General features: G+C 36.7%; 1 protein-coding gene across 5 annotated transcripts in view; it reads right to left on the bottom strand.

Annotated features, from left to right (window-relative positions):
• MMADHC (metabolism of cobalamin associated D) overlaps positions 1-3642 on the bottom strand; it is a 42004-nt gene extending 38362 nt beyond the window's left edge. Inside the window, exons 1-2 of one of the 5 annotated variants that reach the window (XM_032355511.1) lie at positions 3496-3595; positions 2905-2963 (exon numbers count right to left, since the gene is read on the bottom strand). In XM_032355511.1, coding sequence (XP_032211402.1) covers positions 2905-2913 — 9 coding nt within the window. In that variant the 5' untranslated portion in view covers positions 2914-2963; positions 3496-3595. Of the gene's footprint in view, positions 1-2904; positions 3085-3429 lie in introns of all 5 variants that reach the window. The other 4 variants (XM_032355510.1, XM_032355509.1, XM_032355508.1 and 1 more) reach the window with 4 other exon arrangements.
• Positions 3643-23691: the final 20049 nt, after the last annotated feature.

The raw sequence follows: 23691 nt of genomic DNA on the forward strand, positions 1-23691 counted from the left end.
ATTATTTAGTCACATAAAAATACCTGAAACACTTCCCACATTTCTCTGCCTTCTTTTATACTGCCCTAAGATTTCTTCCACTAAAATGTCCTTTTCCCTCTCCTTCTAGGTCTAGCAAATTTCAACTCTATCTTCAAGACCTGGATAAACAGAACCCTCTTTATGTATCTCTGAAGTACAAGGTCTGTTTCCAGAAAATGGCCACCCGAAAATTTAAGCATCCTTCCTTGGGTCAGGACCCAACATGCTCAAACAGATAAATGTGATAATTATTACACTTTAACCTAAACAAACTTAGACTTTTGGGTGTTTCTATAATTTAAATTTACATTTACAAATGACATTTACATTTAATAGAATATGGCTCAGGATCTAAAGGCAATATAAAATTTTAAACTCCAGAAGTATTTTGGGCAAGTCCTCAAAATAGTAACAGGCTCAATAGGAGATTATCTGAAAGGGGCAATATTAAATAACAAATACTCAACAGATGTTAGTTACTGTGGGCTAGGTTCTGTGCTAAGTGCTTTACATGCACTATTTTACTAATCTGCACAAAATACTTCCATATACCATTAAAATTAAAGTATGATTATCAAAATATTATTTTTGATAATAAATTGCTTCACAAGCAAAAAGGAAAAGAAGTATTATCCAAATTATTTTAAAAACTTCCCAATATTATTAAGAATTATTTTAGTCCGTGAATGCCAAGGCCACTTTTAGATTTTTTTTCCTTGATGGTTTAACGAAAGTTATAATAAAATGTGAGTTTTGTTGCCAACCTAAGAAAACCGAATCGTTACTTTATTTATATTTCATTTTAATGGCAAAAGAAGCCAGTATCTAATTTGTCCACTGAAAGGAATAGCTGATGACAATGTTAATGTGTTTCAAGTTTCCCTTTTAACCTACAGGATCCTCAAATTTGTTACTTGGCAGATTTTATGACACTGGGTCAGCTGGTAAATATAACTAAATATGACAGCCAATAAATAATTCAAAAATTAGTATAGCCAGTTTATTTTAGTATGAGGATAAGTACGATTTTATATATGACTACTTCAAACCTAGGTTTCTAGACCTGGGAAGATGACAGGTTATCAAATATAATTTTAAAATCTTTATTAGTGTAAATACAGAAGCTGTCTTTTAGACACTACTTTAGGATTAAGTCCTGCTTTTGGTCATGTGAGTAGAATATAGGATCTATACGAAAGACTTAGAACTAGTTATCTAGGAAATTCATCTATATCCATCAAGGAAATTCATTCATACCCAGCTACAGACATTTTTGTGTAGTCCACACTATTATAAAAAAAAAAAAATCTGAATTGGGTCTAAACACTGAGAAATTACAGATTTCACACAAAAAGTCCAGATTTTTGGCTATTCTTGAAATCTCAGAAGAGCTGGCAGCAGTATTCATATTCCCAAATGGCATTAATTAGCAATAAATCACCGTAGCTAAGGAAAGGCTGCTCCTGTTATATCAGAAATGAGAATTTCAGTTTGTCAAAGTTCCCACTGAGGCATCTTGATTTACCTGTCCAGCTTCTGAAGCGTGGACATTCATGACTCTTGCTATGTATGCTAATTAAATAGGTGAAGACACACATACTTGCCTATTTCCTAACTGACATTCAGTATTTCCAATGCATATAAACACAAATTTTTAAAGTATATTTGAATATTAAGATTTATTTTGTATGAACTTCTTTCTAACAATAAAAGATTTATGAAAGCATCTTTCAAAATACTCACCCTGCTGATCTAATTCATTTAAATAAAAATAAAGCCAGGTTGAACATTAGTATTCTATTCTAGTTACTCTGAGAGTACCCATGCTTCTATTACAACATTCCCTTTCTGGGGTTCTGGCTAAGTAAAAATTCAAGTTAAAATGGGGTCCAAAACTAGTGGTCTACTTTTATGAATTGACCCTACAGTCACATCATTAGATTCTTAACATATCATGTTCAATTACACGAATATTATCCTGACTAATTGTTGCCATATTAATCCTCCTAACACAGCTTTGATTAAAAGATCACAATGTAAAGAATCAGATCTAAATACCGAGTGTGACATTCAAGCTATTACTCAATTCCAACTCCACAATACAACCTTATTTCCCTCTAATCTCTTTCATATATCTGACATTGCAGAATGCAGAAATGACTTTTAAGTTTTGAAAGGGAAGATGTCTCTGAATACATCAGATTCTTCCATTCAAGTCTTCCATTATCTAAATCCTACCATCTTTCAAAACTCAAGATTAAATGTTCTCTGATTAAGTGATCCCAAACCCCTTGTTTCTCCTCTTCACAAAGCTTTGAATCTGGATGTACTTTTGTGTAGCTTTTAAGAAATAATTACTTTACACCCTTATGATAGCTATTTCATGTACTACTACTGTCCCCTACTATATGAAGTCCTTACAGTAGCATGAGTCTAAACTGGAGACTTACAATCAATATTTCTGGTCTATGAGAATCATATCTCTTGCTCTCATTTTGTACGATATGGAAGGTTACTCACTTGACTGAAGCTGTTACGAAACCTTCAGTTTCGCTAACAAAAGAAAAAATAGTTTAAAAATAGATTCTAAGTATTTACTCAAAAGGTCTTTTAAAAATATTGAAAGGATGTTGGCACTGAATTTATTTCCAAAAACGAATTTGTAGAAACAAGTACACGCGTGTTGTAGAAAACCTTTGTGTTCCAACCTACCTTCGAAGCGTACCAACATAATTTCACACCCCTTGCTTCCCCTGACATTTTTCATACAACTACGTCTAAGCACAAGAAACCGGCCACCGATGTTACCATAATTAAACCCGTCCCTCCATTTTCTAACAAGTACCCAAACCACTCCACTGCTTAAGAGACTAATTTACTCACAGTGGCCATTTCCAGCGGGGACGGCAGACGCAAATTATCTTCCCTTTCGTAAGTTATTCCTGAGAACGTACAAAACAAAACAGGCCAGTGTGCGATTAAGCTGTACTAACACACAACTCGGGGAACGTCCACTATCTTCTACCATGTGTTGCTCCACCACGACCAAAGTCCAAGCTCCCCCTAAAATCCAAGAAGGCCAGAATTGGCCTCCAGTCCCTACAGGGCACAGATCCCTGCCCAGAGGAGGCCGTGCCGTACCCAGCCCTCCCGGTTTGTGCCCCCACCCCTCAGCCCCCGCTCCAGCAAGCAACTCGGACCAGATGCGGGCGGGGAACGAGGAGCCGAAGGCTTAGACAGAGTTCCGAGGGTCGAAGCGGGCATTTTAACACAGATTAGGGGGGGTCTGACCACAGCTCCAAAAAAAGGGTTCGAACGGAGCTGACGGTGAGGAAGCGAAAACAGCCTGCAGACGGAGTGACAGAACTAGGGACACCGACAGGGACCCTGTCGGAATAGGGGCAATACCGAATGCCGTGGCACCAAGAAGGCGGCGAATCTGGAGGGGCTATAGCGGGCGGAAACCATCCGTACCAGTCCCGCCGCCGCCGCCTCCAGCCGTCCCAGACCCTCACTCTTTGCGCTGTCAAAATGGCGGCGGCGACGGCCGCAGGGGTAGCGTAGACGCTGGCAGTGACCAGGCTGAAGAAGTTGCTCCTGAAAGCATCGATGGGAAGGATCGTCGAATTAATGATGCGCACGCGCACAATAGGACCATAGAGCCTACCTCCTATTGGATAGCCGCGGGCAAACATGTAGGAGGAGAAAAGGTGAGGTGGGGTGACGTAGAAGGAGGAGGGTTCCTGATCTGGGTTGAGGGCTCCTTCTGTTTCCTTCATTAACTCTTGGGTTCATTTGCTAGATTCCTCCACCCCAAGGCATTCTAACTGCCACCAAGAGATACAATCTTAACTTCTTCATATCATAGTTACTGTTTTTTCACGAATCACTGTTTTCGAGCATAGGACACTTAGGTTTTTCTATTTATGTCCCAGGCCCTTAATAGGCTCAATAGGTATTTATCAAACGATTTATTTAGAAACATATATCATTTTCATTTATCAATTGTTTTTTAATTAACTGAAGTCCTTACTTTATTCATACCAATATTTCTGGGTAGGTAATGTTAGACAAGTTGGTCTCTGTTTCTGTTTCCTCACCTGTAAAAGGAGAATAATAGTGCTTGCTCCACACACTGTAAAGATCAAACGAATTTATATATAGCTAACACTTAAAGCATGCACATGCACACACAGCTCGGAGCTTGGGAGTCACAGAAAGGCTTCTAAGAAAGGACCACTGAGCTGAGTGTTGAAGTTACATACAACTCATTTTTTCATGCCTTGGAAATTTCTCTTCGGTTTACTTGTCCCAGTTAGATAAGAGGATTTCTGGTTGAATAATGATTGTAAGCTTTTTGAGATCAGGAAGCATATGCTATTCATCTTTGCCACGATAGAAATCATTTGTCAGGTTCAGGTGGGAGATAAAAGGAGTCAGTGATCAACAGTATGGCAGGAAGCTGTCAGGAGTAACATCATAGCACATATGCTTGTATGTGTTTTGAAAGATGGATGGGTGTTTACCAGAATGCCAAGAAAAGATGTGGAGGGGTGAGGATACTTCAGGCAAAGGGAGCAGTGTGAACAGAGTTGTGGAATCTGAAACACTGTGCACATTTGGGGAGATCTACAGGTAGTCAAGGCAATGGGTTTGGCATGGACAGGGGCCATGATCATAGTCAGTCTTCAGGGCAGTACTAAGATAGATGTAATCTTGGAAGCAACGAGAAGCAACTGGGAAGACTGAAGCAGAGTCATGGCCTTACCAGATTTGTATCTTGGGAAGGTCCTCTGGCTGCCATTTAGAGGATGGATTGGAAGGGTGTGTGAGATAACTTCTAAATTTTTGACTTAGGATATTTGGTGAATAAAGTTGCTTTTGTTTTATTGGGAATTCAGTAATATTAGTATCTGTGGAATGTATACTATGTGGTTGCACTTGGATAAGGTTTTTCACATTATTTGTTTTAATTCTCATAACGATATAGAAAATAGAGCTATTATCCTCATGTTAAATATGAAGAAGAAATGAAAGAAGAAAGGGGCTAAGTATATTTCTGAAGCTTCCCGGGTTGGACTTAAATCAAGGTCTGTTAGGTTCAAAATAGTGTTCTCTCTCCCACATGTATTGTCTTCCAGAAGAACAGATGTTTGGAGAATGATGAAGGGTTTGGTTTGGGATAACTTCAGTTGTAAGATGCTTAAGGGACATTCATATGGAGTTGCCAATAAGTCATTTGAAAATAGGCCTGTTGCTCAGGAAAGTGGTTTATATAGGAGACAGAAATTTGAGGGTCCTTGACATATGTATGGGTAATTATTCAAGCCATGGGAACCTCTTATCCTGAAGTTCAACAATAGGCTTTATGAGAAGGGAGTGTCTGTGACACTTCTGAAATGTATGCACATTTTTGTATATTTGTAAATAGATTCATTTTTTTTCCATAGGGAGAGGGTACATAGCTTTTTCAGATTCTTGAAGGAGTTCATGACTCTGAACATTCAAGAACTTCTAGTGTGGAGTACAAAAGAAAAAGGGCAAAGTCAGAATACTAGGAGATATTAATTAAAGGGGTAACAGAAGAAAACCTGGCAATGGAAACTGGCAAGTTTCAGTCAGAAAGTAGAAGGAAATCAGGAGACAGGATTCTAGACATCAAGAATTACTGTTATTATTGCTCCATATTATTAGATGTTACCAAAAGTTCTTATTGCAGTTCATCTTACTTGATAAATCCAGCAACAGTGACTTTTCCAGAGGAATTTCAATGGAGTGGGGTGTGGGGAGGTGGAATTTTGATAACTTGGTATTCAGAGGATGAAACAGAAACTTCTTGAGGACAGAGACTTTATCTGTTTGTTCACTGTATTCTGGGACTTTACTGTATTCCTGCTACAGAGAGGTGATCAATAAATGTTTGCTGAATATGTGAAGTTGAATAGATGAAGAAGTGTGGGCCACTAATAACAAGCTACTATTAACAACAGCTGCTTTTTGTTTTTCTGTTTCCAGCCTCCATACCTTCATGACATCCATCTATCTGACAACTGGGCTGGGAGAGTAGTGGTGTCTATACTGCATAAGTGAAGAAAGTGAGACTCGGGCTAGGTACACTGCTCGATGATGTACAATTACGTGTAGTGGTGAATGTGAGATTAAACCTTGGATTTGTCTGGCTCCGACATCTCCATGCCTTCCACAACAGTAAAACTCGGAAGACAGAGAGGTAAGTAGCTGTCTCTCAGATTATTTCAGTTTACTCTTACCCATTTTCCTTCTCCCTTCCCCTTTCTCTTGGATTGTTCTTATTCTACAGAGATGAAGGAGGACCATCGAAGAACTGTAAAAATCGATCCATTCACCACATTGTGAGATTATTCAGAGGCCAATATGTAATTCTTGGGGGTTTTCTTTCTCATCTGACTTTTATAGCTGCCTGCTTTGATGTTTTTTGGTAAACATCTGGCTTCCCTTTTATTCTAGAAACACCAATTCTCAATGACAAAAGATGTATACTTATGCAAACTAAGAAACATATAGTAATCACTAAGTTCTCAACTTGGCAAGACTGTTCTGTTGCAGCTGGTTCTTTCTGTAAAAACAGTAGGATTATAAAACCAAAAGACAAAATGGACTATTTTCTGCTCAGCCATGCATATCTAAAGCACATTAGAAGTTCGAAGACGATATCTCGTGTTATTTTAAAAAATACTACATGGAGCTATTACCTGGTTGCAAGAAAACAACATGTAAAATGATAATAATAGAAATTTAAAAAGAGTGTGGATAAATGTAAAAATCTGTGAACACTTGGTTTTTATTATTTAACTCAATCATATTACTATTAAGAATACATCTTTTTAAGTTGCCCACATCACTGATGGACTATCTCTTTAGTATTTGATATGTTAAGATAGACATATATTTTAGTCATTTCTAGAAGACTAAAGCTTTTCCTGGAAGCACTTTGTATGTTCTAGCCACCTATTGCTAGGTGGCAACACATGAATATTACAGAGAGTGAATGACCTGTATCTCTAGGACGTGATGGAAGAGAAGCCTTCTATTTAATATTTTGGTTTTTAGTTTGAATGTGATACATACAATCATTGGACTTTAATTGTGATATTAGATATAACCATGATCTATCTGGTCATCTTTCTGCCTCCTTGTCATTAAAATGGAGACCATAATATTATCTACTTTTTTTAAAGGACTTTATTTGTTTACTTGAGGGGAAGAGAGAGAGAGTGCACATGAGCTGGAGAAGGAGCGGAGGGATAGGAACAAGCAGACACTGTGCTGAGCCTGGAGACATGGGGCTCAGTCTCAGGACCCAGAGATCAGGACCTGAGCTGAAATCAAGAGTCAGACACTTAACTGACTCAGCCTCCCAGGTGCCCTTAATATTATCTACTTTATAGATACATTTAGAAGATTATATGAGATAATCCATGTAAAGGATTTAGCACAGTGCACAGCACTTAGTGTGCAATAAATGTTAGCTGAGATCATCTTTGGTATATGTGTTGCCGAAGCGAGCACTGAGATTATCTTTATCGTTATTATCAGCATTATCATCAGTGAACTCCTCTGAACTTTATACTTAAACAGCTTTGGTTTCCATATATGTGCACAGTGTTTGTGGGGGTGATACCATTAATGTTCTCTTACATGAGATTGACCAGGAGGAGGAAAGGAATGGTGGCATTGGGGCTTGAACAATGTACATCACCCCAGATATGTATAATCAGAATCTATGAGGGTTTAGGAAGCTGCATTTTAAGAAATTCTCCAGGGAATTTTTATGAGAACTAGAATTTGAAGACCATAAGTAAAAGATAAAAAAACTGTGCTAGGAAGAAGTGTAATACACACTATGAACACCAGCTGTCACTACTCTACAATTTTAAAACAAACTTGATCCTTAATAGCCAATGGGACTATTACAAGAACATTCTCTAAATTTCAAATGTAAAGATCCAGGGAAAGTGAACTGTGAGTTAAACAAATTTGGATTTTATTAAGGGTCTCTAGGACATATAAATGGTTCGCAAAGTGTAGTGGTTGTGTCTGTGTGAATAAACCTACATCAGGAGAATGATACCTTATCGTACTTGGGGAAATAAAGTGAATGTTCTGTGCTTTAAAAAATCAAATGGGGGGCACCTGGGTGGCTCAGTGGGTTAAGCCGCTGCCTTCAGCTCAGGTCATGATCCCAGGGTCCTGGGATCGAGCCCCGCATCGGGCTCTATGCTCAGCAGGGAGCCTGCTTCCTCCTCTCTCTGCCTGCTTGTCATCTCTCTCTGACAAACAAATAAATAAATAATCTTCAAAAAATCAAATGGGATTCTAGTCTGAAAGTATGTAAGACTGCTCAGTAACTGAGAATATCTTCATTTTCCTGGCCTTATGTCACAATGGAAAGTCTTGTGTAGTGTCCATACAAACATTTTCTTTATTTGTAGACATTGTACCATACTGGGAGATTTGGATTCAAGTTCTGGCTTTTTTGTACAGTTTCCTTTGGATCACCATGACAATTCCTTAATATCTATAACCTTTGAGACAGGCATAAAAATAACCACATAAAGATTGTCATTAGGAGAATCCAGATAATGTAATAAATGTGAAATGTTTCATAAATTTTTAAGCATTAAACTAATACAGAATATTATTTGAAGGCATACAGTGTTGGGCCTTTGCTTTGATACTGGTCTCTGGAACCCCACCAAAGCAGCCATTTTCATAAAAATGACTCTGGTTCTGCTAGGAGCCTAGTTATTTTCTCCACCAAGGTCTTTTGTTTCATTCCAAGGAGAATTGTCTGATTAAACACAGGACACTCAGTTGAATTTGAGTTTCAGATAAACAAAGAGTAATTTTCTAGTGTAAGTGTGCCCTAAATTTTACATGACAATCTAGCACATCTAACTCCAAGACAAACTAAGAAAGCTGTCCTGTATTCATGTGTCTACAGCCATCTAATTGCTCGCATCTTCTATTTTTCCTAGTACAGGAAAAGTCTGATTCAGACCGTAATGTAGGTCTAAAATGCTTTGAGAGAATTTATTGCCATCTAATAGTTCGTATCTTTAAAAATGTGTCATACTTCCTGTCTAGAAATGGCTTGCTTGGGCTTATACTCTAAAGATTGGTTGGAAAGAAGTGGGGTCTCTGAAGTAAAATAATCTTTGTAATTATTTTAATTTTGTTATATTCTGTTATCATGTTTGGTTTTGATTATTCATTAACATCTCTTTCTCTTTCGCACTGTGTGGTTTTTGGAGTAGAGGGAGGGCAAAGGTGAATCTACAAAATGAAACAATTCTAAAGCCACTGAAATGTTGGTATTATGAACAATGGGATGCATTTCTGATACAGCCCTCTCTTTCCACTTATATCTCATCCAGCAGATAATGCTATCAAAATGTATGTACTCTAGAGACATCCATTATAGAGTCTACAGCCCAATAATAGAGAACAGTAAGAAGGAATTGTGAGGAGTCAGATGTATGCTAAGTGTCAAGGAAGAGTCTTCCTGGGCCGCCTGGGTGGCTTAGTCGGTTGAGCTTCTGACTCTTGATTTTGGCTCAGGTCATGGTCTCTAGGTTGTGAAATCAAGCCCTGGCTGGGGCTTTGTGCTGGACGTGGGGCCTGCTTGGGATCCTTGTCCCCCTGCCCACCTCTGTCTCTTAAAAAAGAGGAAGTGGAGTGGGGAGAGAAAGTTGTCTGGAACTGAGAACTCGCAGTTTCAAAGTATTTGGGGACAATCCACAAAATAGGACTACAATAAAATAAATTCTTTATTACACTTTCATTGGTATGCCCTGAAGTAGAATGAGGGATCACACTAGGAATCCTGATGTGGTGAACAGATAAGTCTAGCAGGAAGCCCTTGAAGGTGCCCGTGGAAAAATGCCACCTTTGGGCTCAGCCGGTGTTAACATACACCTGCCTGTGGACACTAGGTGGCGATATATGACAACGTGACGACTTGAGAATTTGTGGCGGATATTCTGAATTAGTGGGGGATGAGTTGTGAAATGGGTTTTTGTTTCCTGCTGTTAATGCAGAGCCTTTCAATTTATGGTAGAATGTTCTCTCAGCTGTGATCTTATGAAACTTACACAGGAACAGGAACCATTTCAGATCCACTTCTGGGGATTTCCTTTCTTTTTTCTTTTTTTCTAGGACTAATTACTTCACACTTCTGCAAATTATTTAGTTAGTCTCATCAGGCATTCAAACTTGATACCTATATCCAAATTTAGATCCTGAGGTGGTGAAGCTGTTTAACTGGTATTTGGGGTCATTAGAGGGAGCTGGAAGAACAACACTGCGCGGAGGTGCTTTGAGCCCTGAATGTGGATAAGACTGTATTCCTGGGCTGTGTGTCCCTGTCACTTAAGAACATTTGCCAGTCTGCTGACAAATTGCAATGGGAATATCCCTTGGACACACTGAAGACCCAGTGCCCTGTCATTTGAGCGGAGCAGACACTTTACCAGCCCACAGGAATATCAATGACTATATTACTCTAGCTTCCTATTTTCTTTTATATGGTTTTGATGATATTTGGTCGCATTAGTGATGCTTGTTAATTAATTGCTTAAAGAAGCTTTTGTCTTTTAAAAATCAATAAAATCTTGGATTAGATATATTTTTTTCTCTATTTTAATTTTTATTGATATTTCTGAGTTCCTAGGAAATTGTGTGCATAGCAAATGATCACTGAAACATTTTTCTCTATTGTTTTGGGGATTCTCTGCACTCCCTCTTGTATCTATGCCCTTTCTCATTGCCTGACTAAAATAGAATGGTTTTGTTAGAATTTGGGGGAGAAACCTATCAAGCCTATATTTTCAACGCTCCATTTTATAATGCTCCTGCCCCCTTTTCACCTTTACCTTTATCTTCAGCTATCTCCTGGCATTACCTACCTTTAGCTAAGCAGACTGCTTATTCCCATTTGAATTTTCCTCATCTTATCAACAGCTGGTATTGCCCCTCTATTTTCCCTCCCTCTCTCTATATATGTGACTAGTTTTTCAGTATTCAGTTACAAAGCATCTCCTTCATGAAACTATGTCTGGATAACACACTAATCTTCTATTTTCCTAACTCATATATAATGTTGCTCAGCTTAGCTCATAATTACCTAGTCTCAGTTGCTTTTTGTTTGCACACATGCACACACACATACACACACATACATAGACTAACTAGATTATGAGCTTTTTGAGAGTAAAGACTGTACCTCAATGACATCTACCAGTATGCTGCATGTTGTGTATACATATTCAAGAGATCTCCATCTTTTGTTTATGTCTATGATCCCAGAGCCAACAGCATAGTAGGTATTCAATAAATGTTCGTTGAAATGGCTGAAACATTGATTTAAACTACTCTGTTGAAGTACTAGATCTCTGCTAACACAAGATTGTGACACCTAGTGTTAAAAACTTGGTAGACATCACAATAGACCTTCTAGAGCTAGTTTAAGATTTGTCTCTTCCATGACAAATTTGCAAGGTTAGTGCAATCCTCTTTTCTCCTCCTTGTCCTGATTTTTCTTTCTGAGTCTGAATTACTAAATTATCTTTTATCTATTGTTGTCATATCTACATTGGGTGAGTGCCTAAGATACCCATCTGTAGAATGTAATTAATAATGGTATCTACCTATTATGGTTGTGACAATTTAACAGTTTGATATATATAAGTACTTAGAACTTCTGGTATATAATAGGTAATGGATTATTGTTTTTGTTGTTGTTATTATTACTACTATCATTATTGATATGAATATGATTGTTCATTGTTTTCTGTGCATAGAGCTTGTCCTACCAACTAGATTTATAAACTCTTCAGGGGCAGTCATCTTCATTTAATATTTTAGGATCTGTCATGTTTCTTTTTCATTCCAAATATTGGTAATTTGTGTCTCCTTTTTTTTTTCAGTCTGTCTAGTCATTTATTGATTTTATTGATTTTCTCCTAGTAATAGTTTTTGGTTTCATTGTTTTTATATTGTTTTTGTGTTTTTAATGCCATTGATTTTTTTCTTTTCTTTCTTTTTATTTCTTTTCAGCGTAACAGTATTCATTGTTTTTGCACCACACCCAGTGCTCCATGCAATGTGTGCCCTCCCCAATACCCACCACCTGGTTCCCCCAACCTCCCACCCCCCACCCCCTGCATCCCTTCAAAACCCTCAGGTTGTTTTTTCAGAGTCCATAGTCTCTTATGCTTCACCTCCCCTTCCAATTTCCCTAAGCTCCCTTCTCCTCTCCATCTCCCCGTGTCCTCCAAGTTATTTGTTATGCTCCACAAATAAGTGAAACCATATGATAATTGACTCTCTCTGCTTGACTTATTTCACGCAGCATAATTTCTTCCAGTCCCGTCCATGTTGCTACAAAAGTTGGGTATTCATCCTTTCTGATGGAGGCATAATACTCCATAGTGTATATGGACCACATCTTCCTTATCCATTTGTCCATTGAAGGGCATCTTGGTTCTTTCCACAGTTTGGTGACCATGGCCATTGCTGCTATAAACACTGGGGTACAGTTGGCCCTTCTTTTCACTACATCTGTATCTTTGGGATAAATACCCAGTAGTGCAATTGCAGGGTCATAGTGAAGCTCTATTTTTAATTTCTTGAGGAATCTCCACACTGTTCTGCAAAGGGGCTGCACCAACTTGCATTCCGACCAACAATGTAAGAGGGTTCCCCTTTCTCCACATCCTCTCCAACACACATTGTTTCCTGTCTTGCTAATTTTGGCCATTCTAACTGGTATAAGGTGGTATCTCAATGTGATTTTAATTTGAATCTCCCTGAGGCTAGTGATGATGAACATTTTTTCATGTGTCTGATAGCCATTTGTATGTCTTCATTGGAGAAGTGTCTGTTCATATCTTCTGCCCATTTTTTTTATATGATTATCTGTTTTGTGTGTGTTAAGTTTGAGGAGTTCTTTATAGATCCTGGATATCAACCTTTTGTCTGTACTGTCATCTGCAAATATCTTCTCCCATTCTGTGGGTTGCCTCTTTGTTTTGTTGACTGTTTCCTTTGCTGTGCAGAAGCTTTTGATCTTGATGAAGTCCCAGGAGTTCATTTTCACTTTTGTTTCTTTAGCCTTTGGAGACATACCTTGAAAGAAGTTGCTGTGGCTGATGTCGAAGAGGTTACTGCCTATGTTCTCCTCTAGGATTCTATGGATTCCTGTCTCATGTTGAAGTCTTTTATCCATTTTGAGTTTATCTTTGTGTACGGTGTAAGAGAATGGTCAAGTTTCATTCTTCTACATATAGCTGTCCAATTTTCCAAGCACCATTTATTGAAGAGACTGTCTTTTTTCCACTGGATATTTTTTCCTGTATTGTCGAAGATTATTTGACCATTGAGTTGAGGGTCCATATCTGGGCTCTCTACTCTGTTCCACTGGTCTATGTGTCTGTTTTTATGCCAGTACCATGCTGTCTTGGTGATCACAGCTTTGTAGTAAAGCTTGAAATGAGGCAACGTGATGCCCCCATTTTTGTTTCTCTTTTTCAACATTTCCTTAGCAATTTGGGGTCTCTTCTGATTCCATACAAATTTTAGGATTATTTGCTCCAGCTCTTTGAAAAATACTGGTAGACTTTTGATCGGAATGGCATTAAAAGTATAGAATGCTCTAGGCAGTATAGACATTTTATTTTTAAATTATTTATTTATTTATTTTTAATTTATTTAAAAAAAATTTTTTTTTATTTATTTGACAGAGATCACAGGTAGGCAGAGAGAGAGGAGGAAGCAGGCTCCCCGCCGAGCAGAGAGCCCGACGCAGGACTCGATCCCAGGACCCGGGGATCATGACCCGAGCTGAAGGCAGAGGCCCTAACCCACTGAGCCACCCAGGTGCCCGGCAGTATAGACATTTTAACAATGTTTATTCTTCCGATCCAAGAGCATGGAATGTCTTCCATCTTTTTGTGTCTTTTTCAATTTCTTTCATGAGTGTTCTGTAGTTCCTTGAGTACAGATCCTTCACCTCTTTGGTTAAGTTTATTCCCAGGTATCTTATGGTTCTTGGTGCTATAGTAAATGGAATCGATTCTCTAATTTCCGTTTCTGTATTTTCATTGTTAGTGTATAAGAAAGCCACTGATTTCTGCACATTGACTTTGTATCCTGCCACGTTACTGAATTGCTGTATGAGTTTTAGTAGTTTGGTGGTGGAGTCTTTTGAGTTTTCCATATAAAGAATCATGTCATCTGTGAAGAGAGAGTGTTTGACTTCTTCATTGCCAATTTGTATACATTTTATTTCTCTTTGTTGTCTAATTGCTGTTGCTAGGACTTCTAATACTATGTTGAACAAGAGTGGTGAGAGTGGGCATACTTGTGTTCCTGATCTCAGTGGGAAGGCTGCAAGCTTTTCCCCATTGAGGATGATATTTGCTGTGGGTCTTTCATAGATAGATTTTATGAAGTTCAGGAATGTTCCCTCTATCCCTATACTATGAAGTGTTTTAATCAGGAACGGATGCTGGATTTTGTCAAATGCTTTTTCTACATCAATTGAGAGGACCATGTGGTTCTTCTCTCTTCTCTTATTGATTTGTTCTATCCCATTGATTGATTGGCGAATGTTGAGCCATCCTTGTAACCCAGGGATGAATCCCACTTGGTCATGGTGGATTGTCTTTCTAATGTGCTGTTGGATCCTGTTTGCTAGGATCTTGTTGAAAATCTTTGCATCCATATTCATCAGTGATCTTGGTCTGAAATTCTCCTTTTTGGTGTGGTCTTTGCGTGGTTTGAGGATCAGGGTAATGCTGGCTTCATAAAAGGAGTCTGGAATTTTTCCTTCTGTTTCAATTTTTTGAAACAGCTTCAGGAGAATAGGTGTTATTTCTTCTTTGGAAGTTTGGTAGAATTCCCCAGGCAATCTGTCAGGTCCTGGGCTCTTGTTTTTTGGGAGGTTTTTTGATCACTGCTTCAATCTCATTACTAGATATCGGTCTATTCAGGTTGTCAATTTCTTCCTGGTTCAATTTTGGGAGTTTATAGTTTTCTAGGAATGCATCCATTTCATCTAAGTTGCTTAGCTTATTGGCATATAACTGTTGGTAATAACTTCTAATGATTGTTTCCTCTTCCTTGGTGTTAGTTGTCATCTCTCCCTTTTCATTCATAATTTTATGAATTTGGGCTTTCTCTCTTTTCTTTTGGATTAGTGTGGCCAGTGGTTTATTGATCTTATTGATTCTTTGAAAAAATCACCTTCTAGTTTCATTGATGCGTTCTACTGTATCTCTGTATCTCTGGTTTCTACCTCATTGATCTCTGCTTTAATCTTGATTTTTTTTCCCTTCTTATGTGTGGAGTTGGTTTGATTTGTTGTTGATTCTCCAGTTCTTTAAGGTGTAGAGACAGCTGGTGTATTCTGGATTTTTCAGTTTTTTTGAGGGAGGCTTGGATGGCCTGTATGTCTCCCTTAGGACTGCCTTTGCTGTATCCCATTGGTTTTGGACCAAAGTGTCTTCATTCTCATTGGTTTCCATGAATTGTTTAAGTTCTTCTTTGATCTCCTGGTTGATCCAAGCATTCTTAAGCAAGGTGGTCTTTAGCTACCAGGTGTTTGAGTTCCTTCCGAACTTTTCCTTGTGATTGAGCTCCAGTTTCAAATCATTGTGATCTGAGAATATGCAGGGAATAATGTCAGTCTTTTGGTGTCAGTTGAGTCCTGATTTGTTACCCAGTATGTGGTCTATTCTGGAGAAGGTTCCATGTGCACTTGAGAAGAATGAGTATTCTGTTGTTTTAGGGTGGCATGTTCTGTATATATATCTATGAGGTCCATCTGGTCCAATGTGTCATTCAATTCTCTTGTTTCTTTTCTTTTTTTTTTTTTTTTAAGATTTTATTTATTTATTTGACGGACAGAGAGCACAAGTCAGCAGAGAGGCAGACAGAGAGAGATGAGGAAGCAGGCTTCCTACTGAGCAGAGAGCCCGATGCGTGGCTCAATCCCAGGACCCTAGGATCATGACCTGAGCCAAAGACAGAGGCTTTAACCCACTTAGCCACACAGGCACCCCAATGCTCTTGTTTCTTTATTGGTTTTCTGCTTTGATGATCTGTCTATTACTGAGAGAGGCATGTTAAGATCTCCTACTATTAATATATTCATATCAATATGACTATCTTGATTAGTAGTTTTCTTATGTAATTGAATGCCATTGATTTTTGCTCTTTATTATTTTCTTCTCCCTGCTTGCTTTTGGCTTAATTTTCTGTTTTTTGTTTTTGTTTTTGTTTTTAATTTCTCAAGGTAGAAGCTTCTTATTTACATTGAGACCTTTCTTTTTTTCTAATACAAGCATTTGCTGTAATTTTCCTTCTAACCTCTGCTTTAGTTACAGTCCATAAATTTTGATTTTTTGTGTTTTTATTTTTATTCAATTCAAAATATTTTCAATTTTTCCTTATAACTTCTTTTTTATTCAGGAGGTACTTAGAAATACATTGTTTAATTTTCAAGTATTTGGGGGTTTCCCATATATCCCTTATTGATTTTTATTTTAACTATTTTGTAGACCTGAAGCATACTTTATAAGATTTCAATTCTCCTAAATTTATTGAGACATTTTATGGAACTGAATATGATCTTTTTGGTAAATGTTCAGTTTGCCAATCCAAATGTTCAGTTTGGAGAATTTGTGTGTTCTGCTCTGTATAGTATTTTTAAATGTCTTCTAGGTGAAGATAGTTTATAGCCTTTTTCAAATTTCTATGTCCTTCAGATTTTCTACATATTCTATTAGTTACTGAATGAGAGGTGTCAATCTCCAAATTTAATTAAGATTTGTCTGTGTCTCCTTTCAGTTCTGTCAGTTTTACACTTTGCATTTGAAAGTTCTATTAGAAGATACATACATGTTTAGGATTATTATGTCTTAAAGATTATTTATTTATTTGACAGAGAGAGAGAGAACACAAGTAGGCAGAGAGGCAGGCAGAGAGAGAGGGGAAAGCAGGCTCCCTGCTGAGCAGAGAGCCCAATGCAGGGCTCGATCCCAGGACCCTGAGACCATTACCTGAGCCAAAGACAGAGGCTTAACCCATTGAGCCTCCCATGCACCCCGGATTATTATGTCTTGCTGACAAATTTCTTCTTGTGATAAGTTCTCCTTTAGTCATATGATAATATGATTTCATATGATGGTATTTCTTGCTCAGAAGTATATATACTTTGTCTAATATTAATATTGCCACTCAAATTTTCTTTTGATTAGTATTAATAGGGCATATATTTTTCCATCCTTTTGAGCTACTTATGTCTCTTTAAAGAGATTTTCTTGTCATTTTTTTTCTTTTGGTTCAATATAGGAACCTGTCTTTTATTTGAAATGTTTAGACTGTTTATATTTAATGTCATTATTCATATGGTTAGATTTAAATCTAGCTATCTCAATCTTTTCTATGCCTCACCTGTTTATGTTTCTTTTTCCTGTTCCTCTTTCTTTTATGGACATTAATTGACTTTTTTTATAATTACATTTTATTTCCATTGTTGTATTTTTACCTCCTTGTTTTGCTTTTTATTATTTTCTCTTGGGTTGACAATATGTAACTTCAACTTAGTCTAACTTCAAATAATATTGTACCTTTTCTTTCTTTCTTTTTTTTTTTTAATATTTATTTATTTATTTGAGAGAAAGAGAGCGCATGCAGGCCTCTGTGCCCAGGTTGGGGGGAGGGGCAAAATGGGAGGAGGAAAATCTCAAGCAGACTCCCTGCTGAGTGGGGAGCCTGACTTCAGGCTTGATCTGAGGATCCCAAGATCATGATCTAAGCCAAAACCTGAGCCACCAGGGAACCCCAGTATTATACCTTTTCATGTGTGGTATAAGAACTTTACAGTAGTATACTTCCATCTCTTTACCCTTGTGGTATTATTGTCATATATTTTACTTCTACATGTGTTATAAATTGCAAGCTACACTATTGCATTAAACACTCAATTATATTTTGAAGGTGGTTTAAAAAAATCAGAAAATTGTTTTTTATACCCTTCACATGTATATAATTTCTGGCTTTCTTCCATGCTCTGTGAAAGTTTAACTTTCTATCTGGTATTATTTTTGTTCTGCCTAAGAAACTTCCTTTAACATTGTTGGAGTGTAGTTCTATTGATGATGAATTTTCTTAGTTTTCTTCATCTGGAAATGCATATTTATTTATCATTCTTGAATGATATTTTCCCTTTGGAAAGAGCTGTTGATAGGCATTTTTATTATTTTTCTTTCAATACATTTGCTTGCACAGGTTCTGATGAAGAGTCTGTGGTCATTCTTCTCTTTATTGCTCTGTATGTAATGTGTCACAGTGTATCTTATTTTTCTGGATGATTTTAAGATTTTTCTTTTCATCCCTGGTTTTTAGCAATTTGATTATGTTGTGCCTTGGCATGTAGTATTCTTCTGAGGATTCTACTTACTGTTTTATATATATATATATATTTTTTTTTTTTCTCCCCCTTTCTGGCTTATGGTAAAACAAATTCTTAGCCTCATGTGAGCCACAGGGTTTTTCTGACCACTTTCTTGTGGTTCTTTCCCCAGCCTTGGGCTGTTTCTTGTATGCATGCACAGATAAGTATCCAAAGTCTTAAGTGGACCCCACTATAGATCTTCGGAGTTCTTTTTTTTATGCAGCTTTTTCCTCTGTGGTGCTACACTCCATGAGTTCTATCTTTCTTAGTTTACCTGAATTCTGATTTCTGCTCTTTTAGCTCAGTGAAACTGCTTGACACTCTGCTTATTGCCTTGAAATTGTCTCTAGGAAGTAAATTGGAGAATGTTGACGTCCCATTGTCTGTTTTTTTTCTTCTCACAGAGGTCATAATCTTATAATGTCTCTACTCTAGTATTGGTAAGCCATTGTTTCCTGTATTTTTTTTTTAATATTGTATTTATTTATTTATTTGACAGACAGAGATCACCAGTAGGCAGAGAGGCAGGCAGAGAGAGAGGAGGAAGCAGGCTCCCTGCTGAGCAGAAAGCCCAGTGCAGTACTAGATCCCAGGATTCATGACCCGAGCTGAAGGCAGAGGCTTTAACCCACTGAGCCACCCAGTCGCCCCTTCCTTTGTTTTTTAATGATTTTCCAGTTTATAACACAGGGAGTAGTGATGGTGCTAAATCCATCCTTCTTACTCCATTTTGGGAAAGGTTTCTGGATATACTGATGGATCCTGAAGGTCATTTTTACTTTTAGAGGTATTGCTATTAAAGACCAAATAAACCCCACAGAGTTTATGATAGAGGAGAATAGCCAGAAAATTATTGATAAGACGCACTTATGTCTATGTAGTCCAGTAGTTCATCTAAGCTGTGATAAATGAAAGGGTCATAGAGCTTCTCTGAATTAGAAAGTTCTTTGAACTGTACATCGACTATAGTGGAAAAATATCATGAAATGTGGTATCCTTTTCTCCTACAATCTCTCCAGGGTCTTAGAATCTTAGAGTATTGCTTTCCTTATTTCATGTGGAGCAGTTAAAGTTCAAAGAGGTCATAACCTTTCTCTCTGGCAGATAATTCTTGGGAAGAGTGAAAGTGGAACTAATATATATGCCAACTACTTTAATAGTTTGTGTATTTGTATAGGTTAGTGAAAAGCAGCTTTAATCTTTTGACTTCAAACTAGAAGATTGTATGTGTAACTTCCTACTGGATAAGCACTTTATTACCTTTCAATTCATTTTGTTTAAAAACTACTCTTCCTTGAATTTTGCTTTGGTATATTGCTTTAGCTTTGGCATAAATCCCTAAAGATTCAGTGCAAAATTTAGTATCTAAATCTCCCTTAAAAAGAGAACAGCATTTTTATGAACACAGTAATACAATTCAGAAATGATATAAATGTACACACATGAATATATGTATAAAGCTTCAGACTCTATAAAAGGATTATAATTTTAACATTTTCTTTTTATTAGTCTTTTAAAGTGTCTTGAATTTTCAAATAAAATTACGCTCTATTATTGTGTACTTAGCGATATTTTTCGAGGCAATGATATGTAAATTCTTTGCTTCTTCAGAGTTTGCTATGGTTTTCCAGTGTTATGTGGAATAATACATTGGGAGGATTTTTCTGTTTTGTGGCAGTTTTAACAATCTTTAAAAAATAGTTTAAATCCCCAGTTACAATATCTTAGTGTTAAATAATTTTTTTAAATGTTCTGCAAAATCATCTCAGGATTAATAGAAAAATTTTCTTCTGTTGGTCCATTGCAAACTTTAACCATGATTCTTAATAAATTTCTCTTGGATATGAATTTATAAATACTAATTATAATGAATCTGCTTTTTCTAAATCAAAGGAGCCATTAAAACCAAAATGGTCCAATTACAGGTTTATTTTAAAAATGAATGACTAAGGAAAGCTTTTTAGCTCCTTAAGAAGCTATTGCTCTTTTTACAGAATGTCAAGAAAGTAATCAGTCTTCCTTTGATTAGGCTTATGCCTTCTCTTTCCTTCAAATTTCTGGAGACTTTTCACTTGCTAGGGAGAAAATCAGAAAGCTCTGGGGGCAGTGAGAGATAACAGCTAAAGATTTCTGAAGGATTTGGTGATAAAGAAATAGGAATGACTCAGATAGTCATTGCATTCAGAATTTCAGTGTGTGGGCTATGCTTCTATAGTCTTCCATGAGCTGGTCCTGATGATTAAGTGTTAGAGGATAGGTTTGCATGTAAATAAGGATGAAGCGGTTAGTGTGTTTAATCAAAAGATATATTCATAAATAGAAAGAAGAGTGAGATTTTCAGTAGCTTTCATACTGACTTGTTTCTCTGTATTTTACTTGACCATCCACCAGCAAACATGGACAGATGATATAAAGTTTTAAATGTGTTAAAATATTATGTTTTCTTGTATGTTATATTGAGAATAGTTTTTCTGTGAGGAAAATGTCATAAGCTGAATTGCAAAAAGTAGTTCAAAATCTTAACATACACTTTCAAGATACTTTCTTCTCTCTCGAACTATATATGAAGACATTTTTACATAAAATTAAGATCAAACTTTTTCATATTTCCTGACTATCGATATATAATCCCTTTATAAATAAGCACTTAGATAACTGATTTACCGTAAAGTGTTTTCTTAGCATCTCTTGTATGTTCAATATTATGCTATAAGTCTAGGAATATAGACTGTTAGCATATACAAGGTCAGTGAAAAGAGACATTCAAATGGTAAATATTTTTAGCACTATATTTGTCTTACTACTCTGGAGGATGTTGATTTAATGCCACCTGCCTTGACTATGCTCAGTCCACTTCTGGTCTTACCTCCCTCTCAGGATGGCTATTTGATCAGATTAAGTAGTCAGGGCTTCTATTTTTGTGACTATGTAATTGTTAATCTTGGATAAGCTAAGTAGTGTACCACGATCTGTTTTCTTTTTCTGAACAATATTTTATTCTCCCTAAAGTTGATGAGTCTGGTTTTATTGTTGTTTTTGTTCTTTTAGTGTTCAATGATTTTATCACTATCCTAGACCAAACCCTTCCCTAATTGTACAAATACCATTTCTCCACTTCCAGGCACATTAGGTTTCTATCAGATTCAGCTTCTTGAAGGAATCTCTCCTGCTACCTTTCACTTGCTCTGATCTTAGAGCAGTTGCCCACTAGCTCTGTTGCACAGTTGTCATCCTGGGATTTTCCCTCACAAGCCTTGTTTTCCTGTATTATATCCTTTGCTTCCTGAATTATTTATCTCCTCCTTATTAGTTTATTTTCTTGTATCAGAGGAACAAGTTCTCCCGTTGCTTTTGAGCTTTTGCATGGCAAGTACAGTTTTTCATGTCTGTACCTTTGAAAATGTCTTTATTCTACCAAAAAAGTAACATTTTGTTACTTTTACTGAATATTGAGTTGGAGATTGCAGATAATGCCCCCTCAAAATTCTGAAGACGTACTTACATTGTCCTCATTTCAGTGTTGAAAAGATCTCCATCATTATGATTCTTAAAAATTTGTGTGAAATTCCTTTCTCCCTTTTTTCTGGACCCTATTGGATTGTTTGTTTTTTTGCAACTGTGCTCTAAATATCACAGTGATGGTATTTGGTGTGTGGCTTAATTTCCTTTGTATTCACTGGGCTTTTCTAATGTGGAAACTCATGTCCATTAACTTTGGAAAATTTTCTTGAATTCTTTCTTTGATAATCTTCTTCTCTCCATTTCCCTTTTTTCTCATTGAATACATAACATTCAATTGTTTGACTTCTTGTGTTCTTCTAATTTCATTATTTTTCTTTTGTATTTCCATTATTAAACTTTTTATCCTATTTTTGAAATATATCCTTAGTTTTTCTTCCAACCCTTAAGTTTTTTTTATAGGTGTGGCAATGAATATTTATTTAGACTAAGAAAATAAAATTTAGAAAGCTGACAAATACTATAAAGGTAGTACTTTTGCCATATTTTGTAGTAATATTTGTTAATAGATTGCATTGGTAAAGATCACAAAGCGAAGTCAAATATATTATTTTTTATTGGCACTGGTTATCAAATTCAGCAGTGAGTTAATTAATTAATTTTAAAGATTTTATTTATTGGGAGAGGGACAGAGCATGAGCAGGAAGAGGGACAGATGGAGAGGGAGAGGGACAAGGTGACTCCCTGTTGAGCTCAGAGACGAACAATACAGAGCTCCATCCCAGGACCCTGAGACCATGACCTGAGCGAGAATCAGATGCTTAACTGACTGAGCCACCCAGGCACCCCCAGCAGTAATTTTATTATCTTCTTACTCAGTTGCTTAACAGCATTTGACTTTGTTGAACATTCTTTAATTCTTGAAATACTTATTTTCTTCTCTCAGCCTCAGTGACACCATGCTGTTCTGGCTTTTCTTCTATGTCATAGGTTGGTCCTACTCAGTATCTTTTGCAGTTGAATCACTAGGGCATTTGATTTTTTTTTTATAGCAGCTTTATTGAGTTATAATCCATATACCATGAAGTTCATCCTTATAAACTATATAATTCAGTATTTATTGTATACACAAAGTTGTACAATATCCCTATCTAATTTTAGAACATTTTAATCAACTTCAAAACAAACTACATACCTGTTAGCAGTCATTCCCCATTATTCTTTTCCCTCCAGCCCATAGCAACCACCAATCTACTTTTTATCTTTATGGATGTCCCTATTCTGGATGCTTCAAATATAATAATATAATTTGGAAAATTTACAAATATGTGAAAATTAAACAACAGACTCCTGAACCACCAACAAGTCAAAGAATAAATCAAAAGAAAAATTTAAAAAAATGTGTGGAGACAAATGACAGCACAACATACTAAAGCCAAAGGGCGTACCAAAAGCAGTACTAGGAGAATCTATTAATGATAAGACTACATTAAGCAAAAGAAAGATCTCAAATAAATTACTTATCCTTATAACTCAAGGAAGTAGAAAAGAAGAACAAATTAATCCCACACTTAGAAGAAGGAAGGAAATAATAAAGATTCAAGCATAAATAAATAGAGAATAGAAAATAGAAATAGAAAAAGTAAATGAAAATGGGAATTATTTTTTGAAAAGATAGACAAAATGGACAGAGCTTGGCTAGACTAAGAAAA

This window comes from Mustela erminea, chromosome 8 (assembly GCF_009829155.1).
Source record: "Mustela erminea isolate mMusErm1 chromosome 8, mMusErm1.Pri, whole genome shotgun sequence".
Lineage (NCBI taxonomy): Eukaryota > Metazoa > Chordata > Mammalia > Carnivora > Mustelidae > Mustela > Mustela erminea.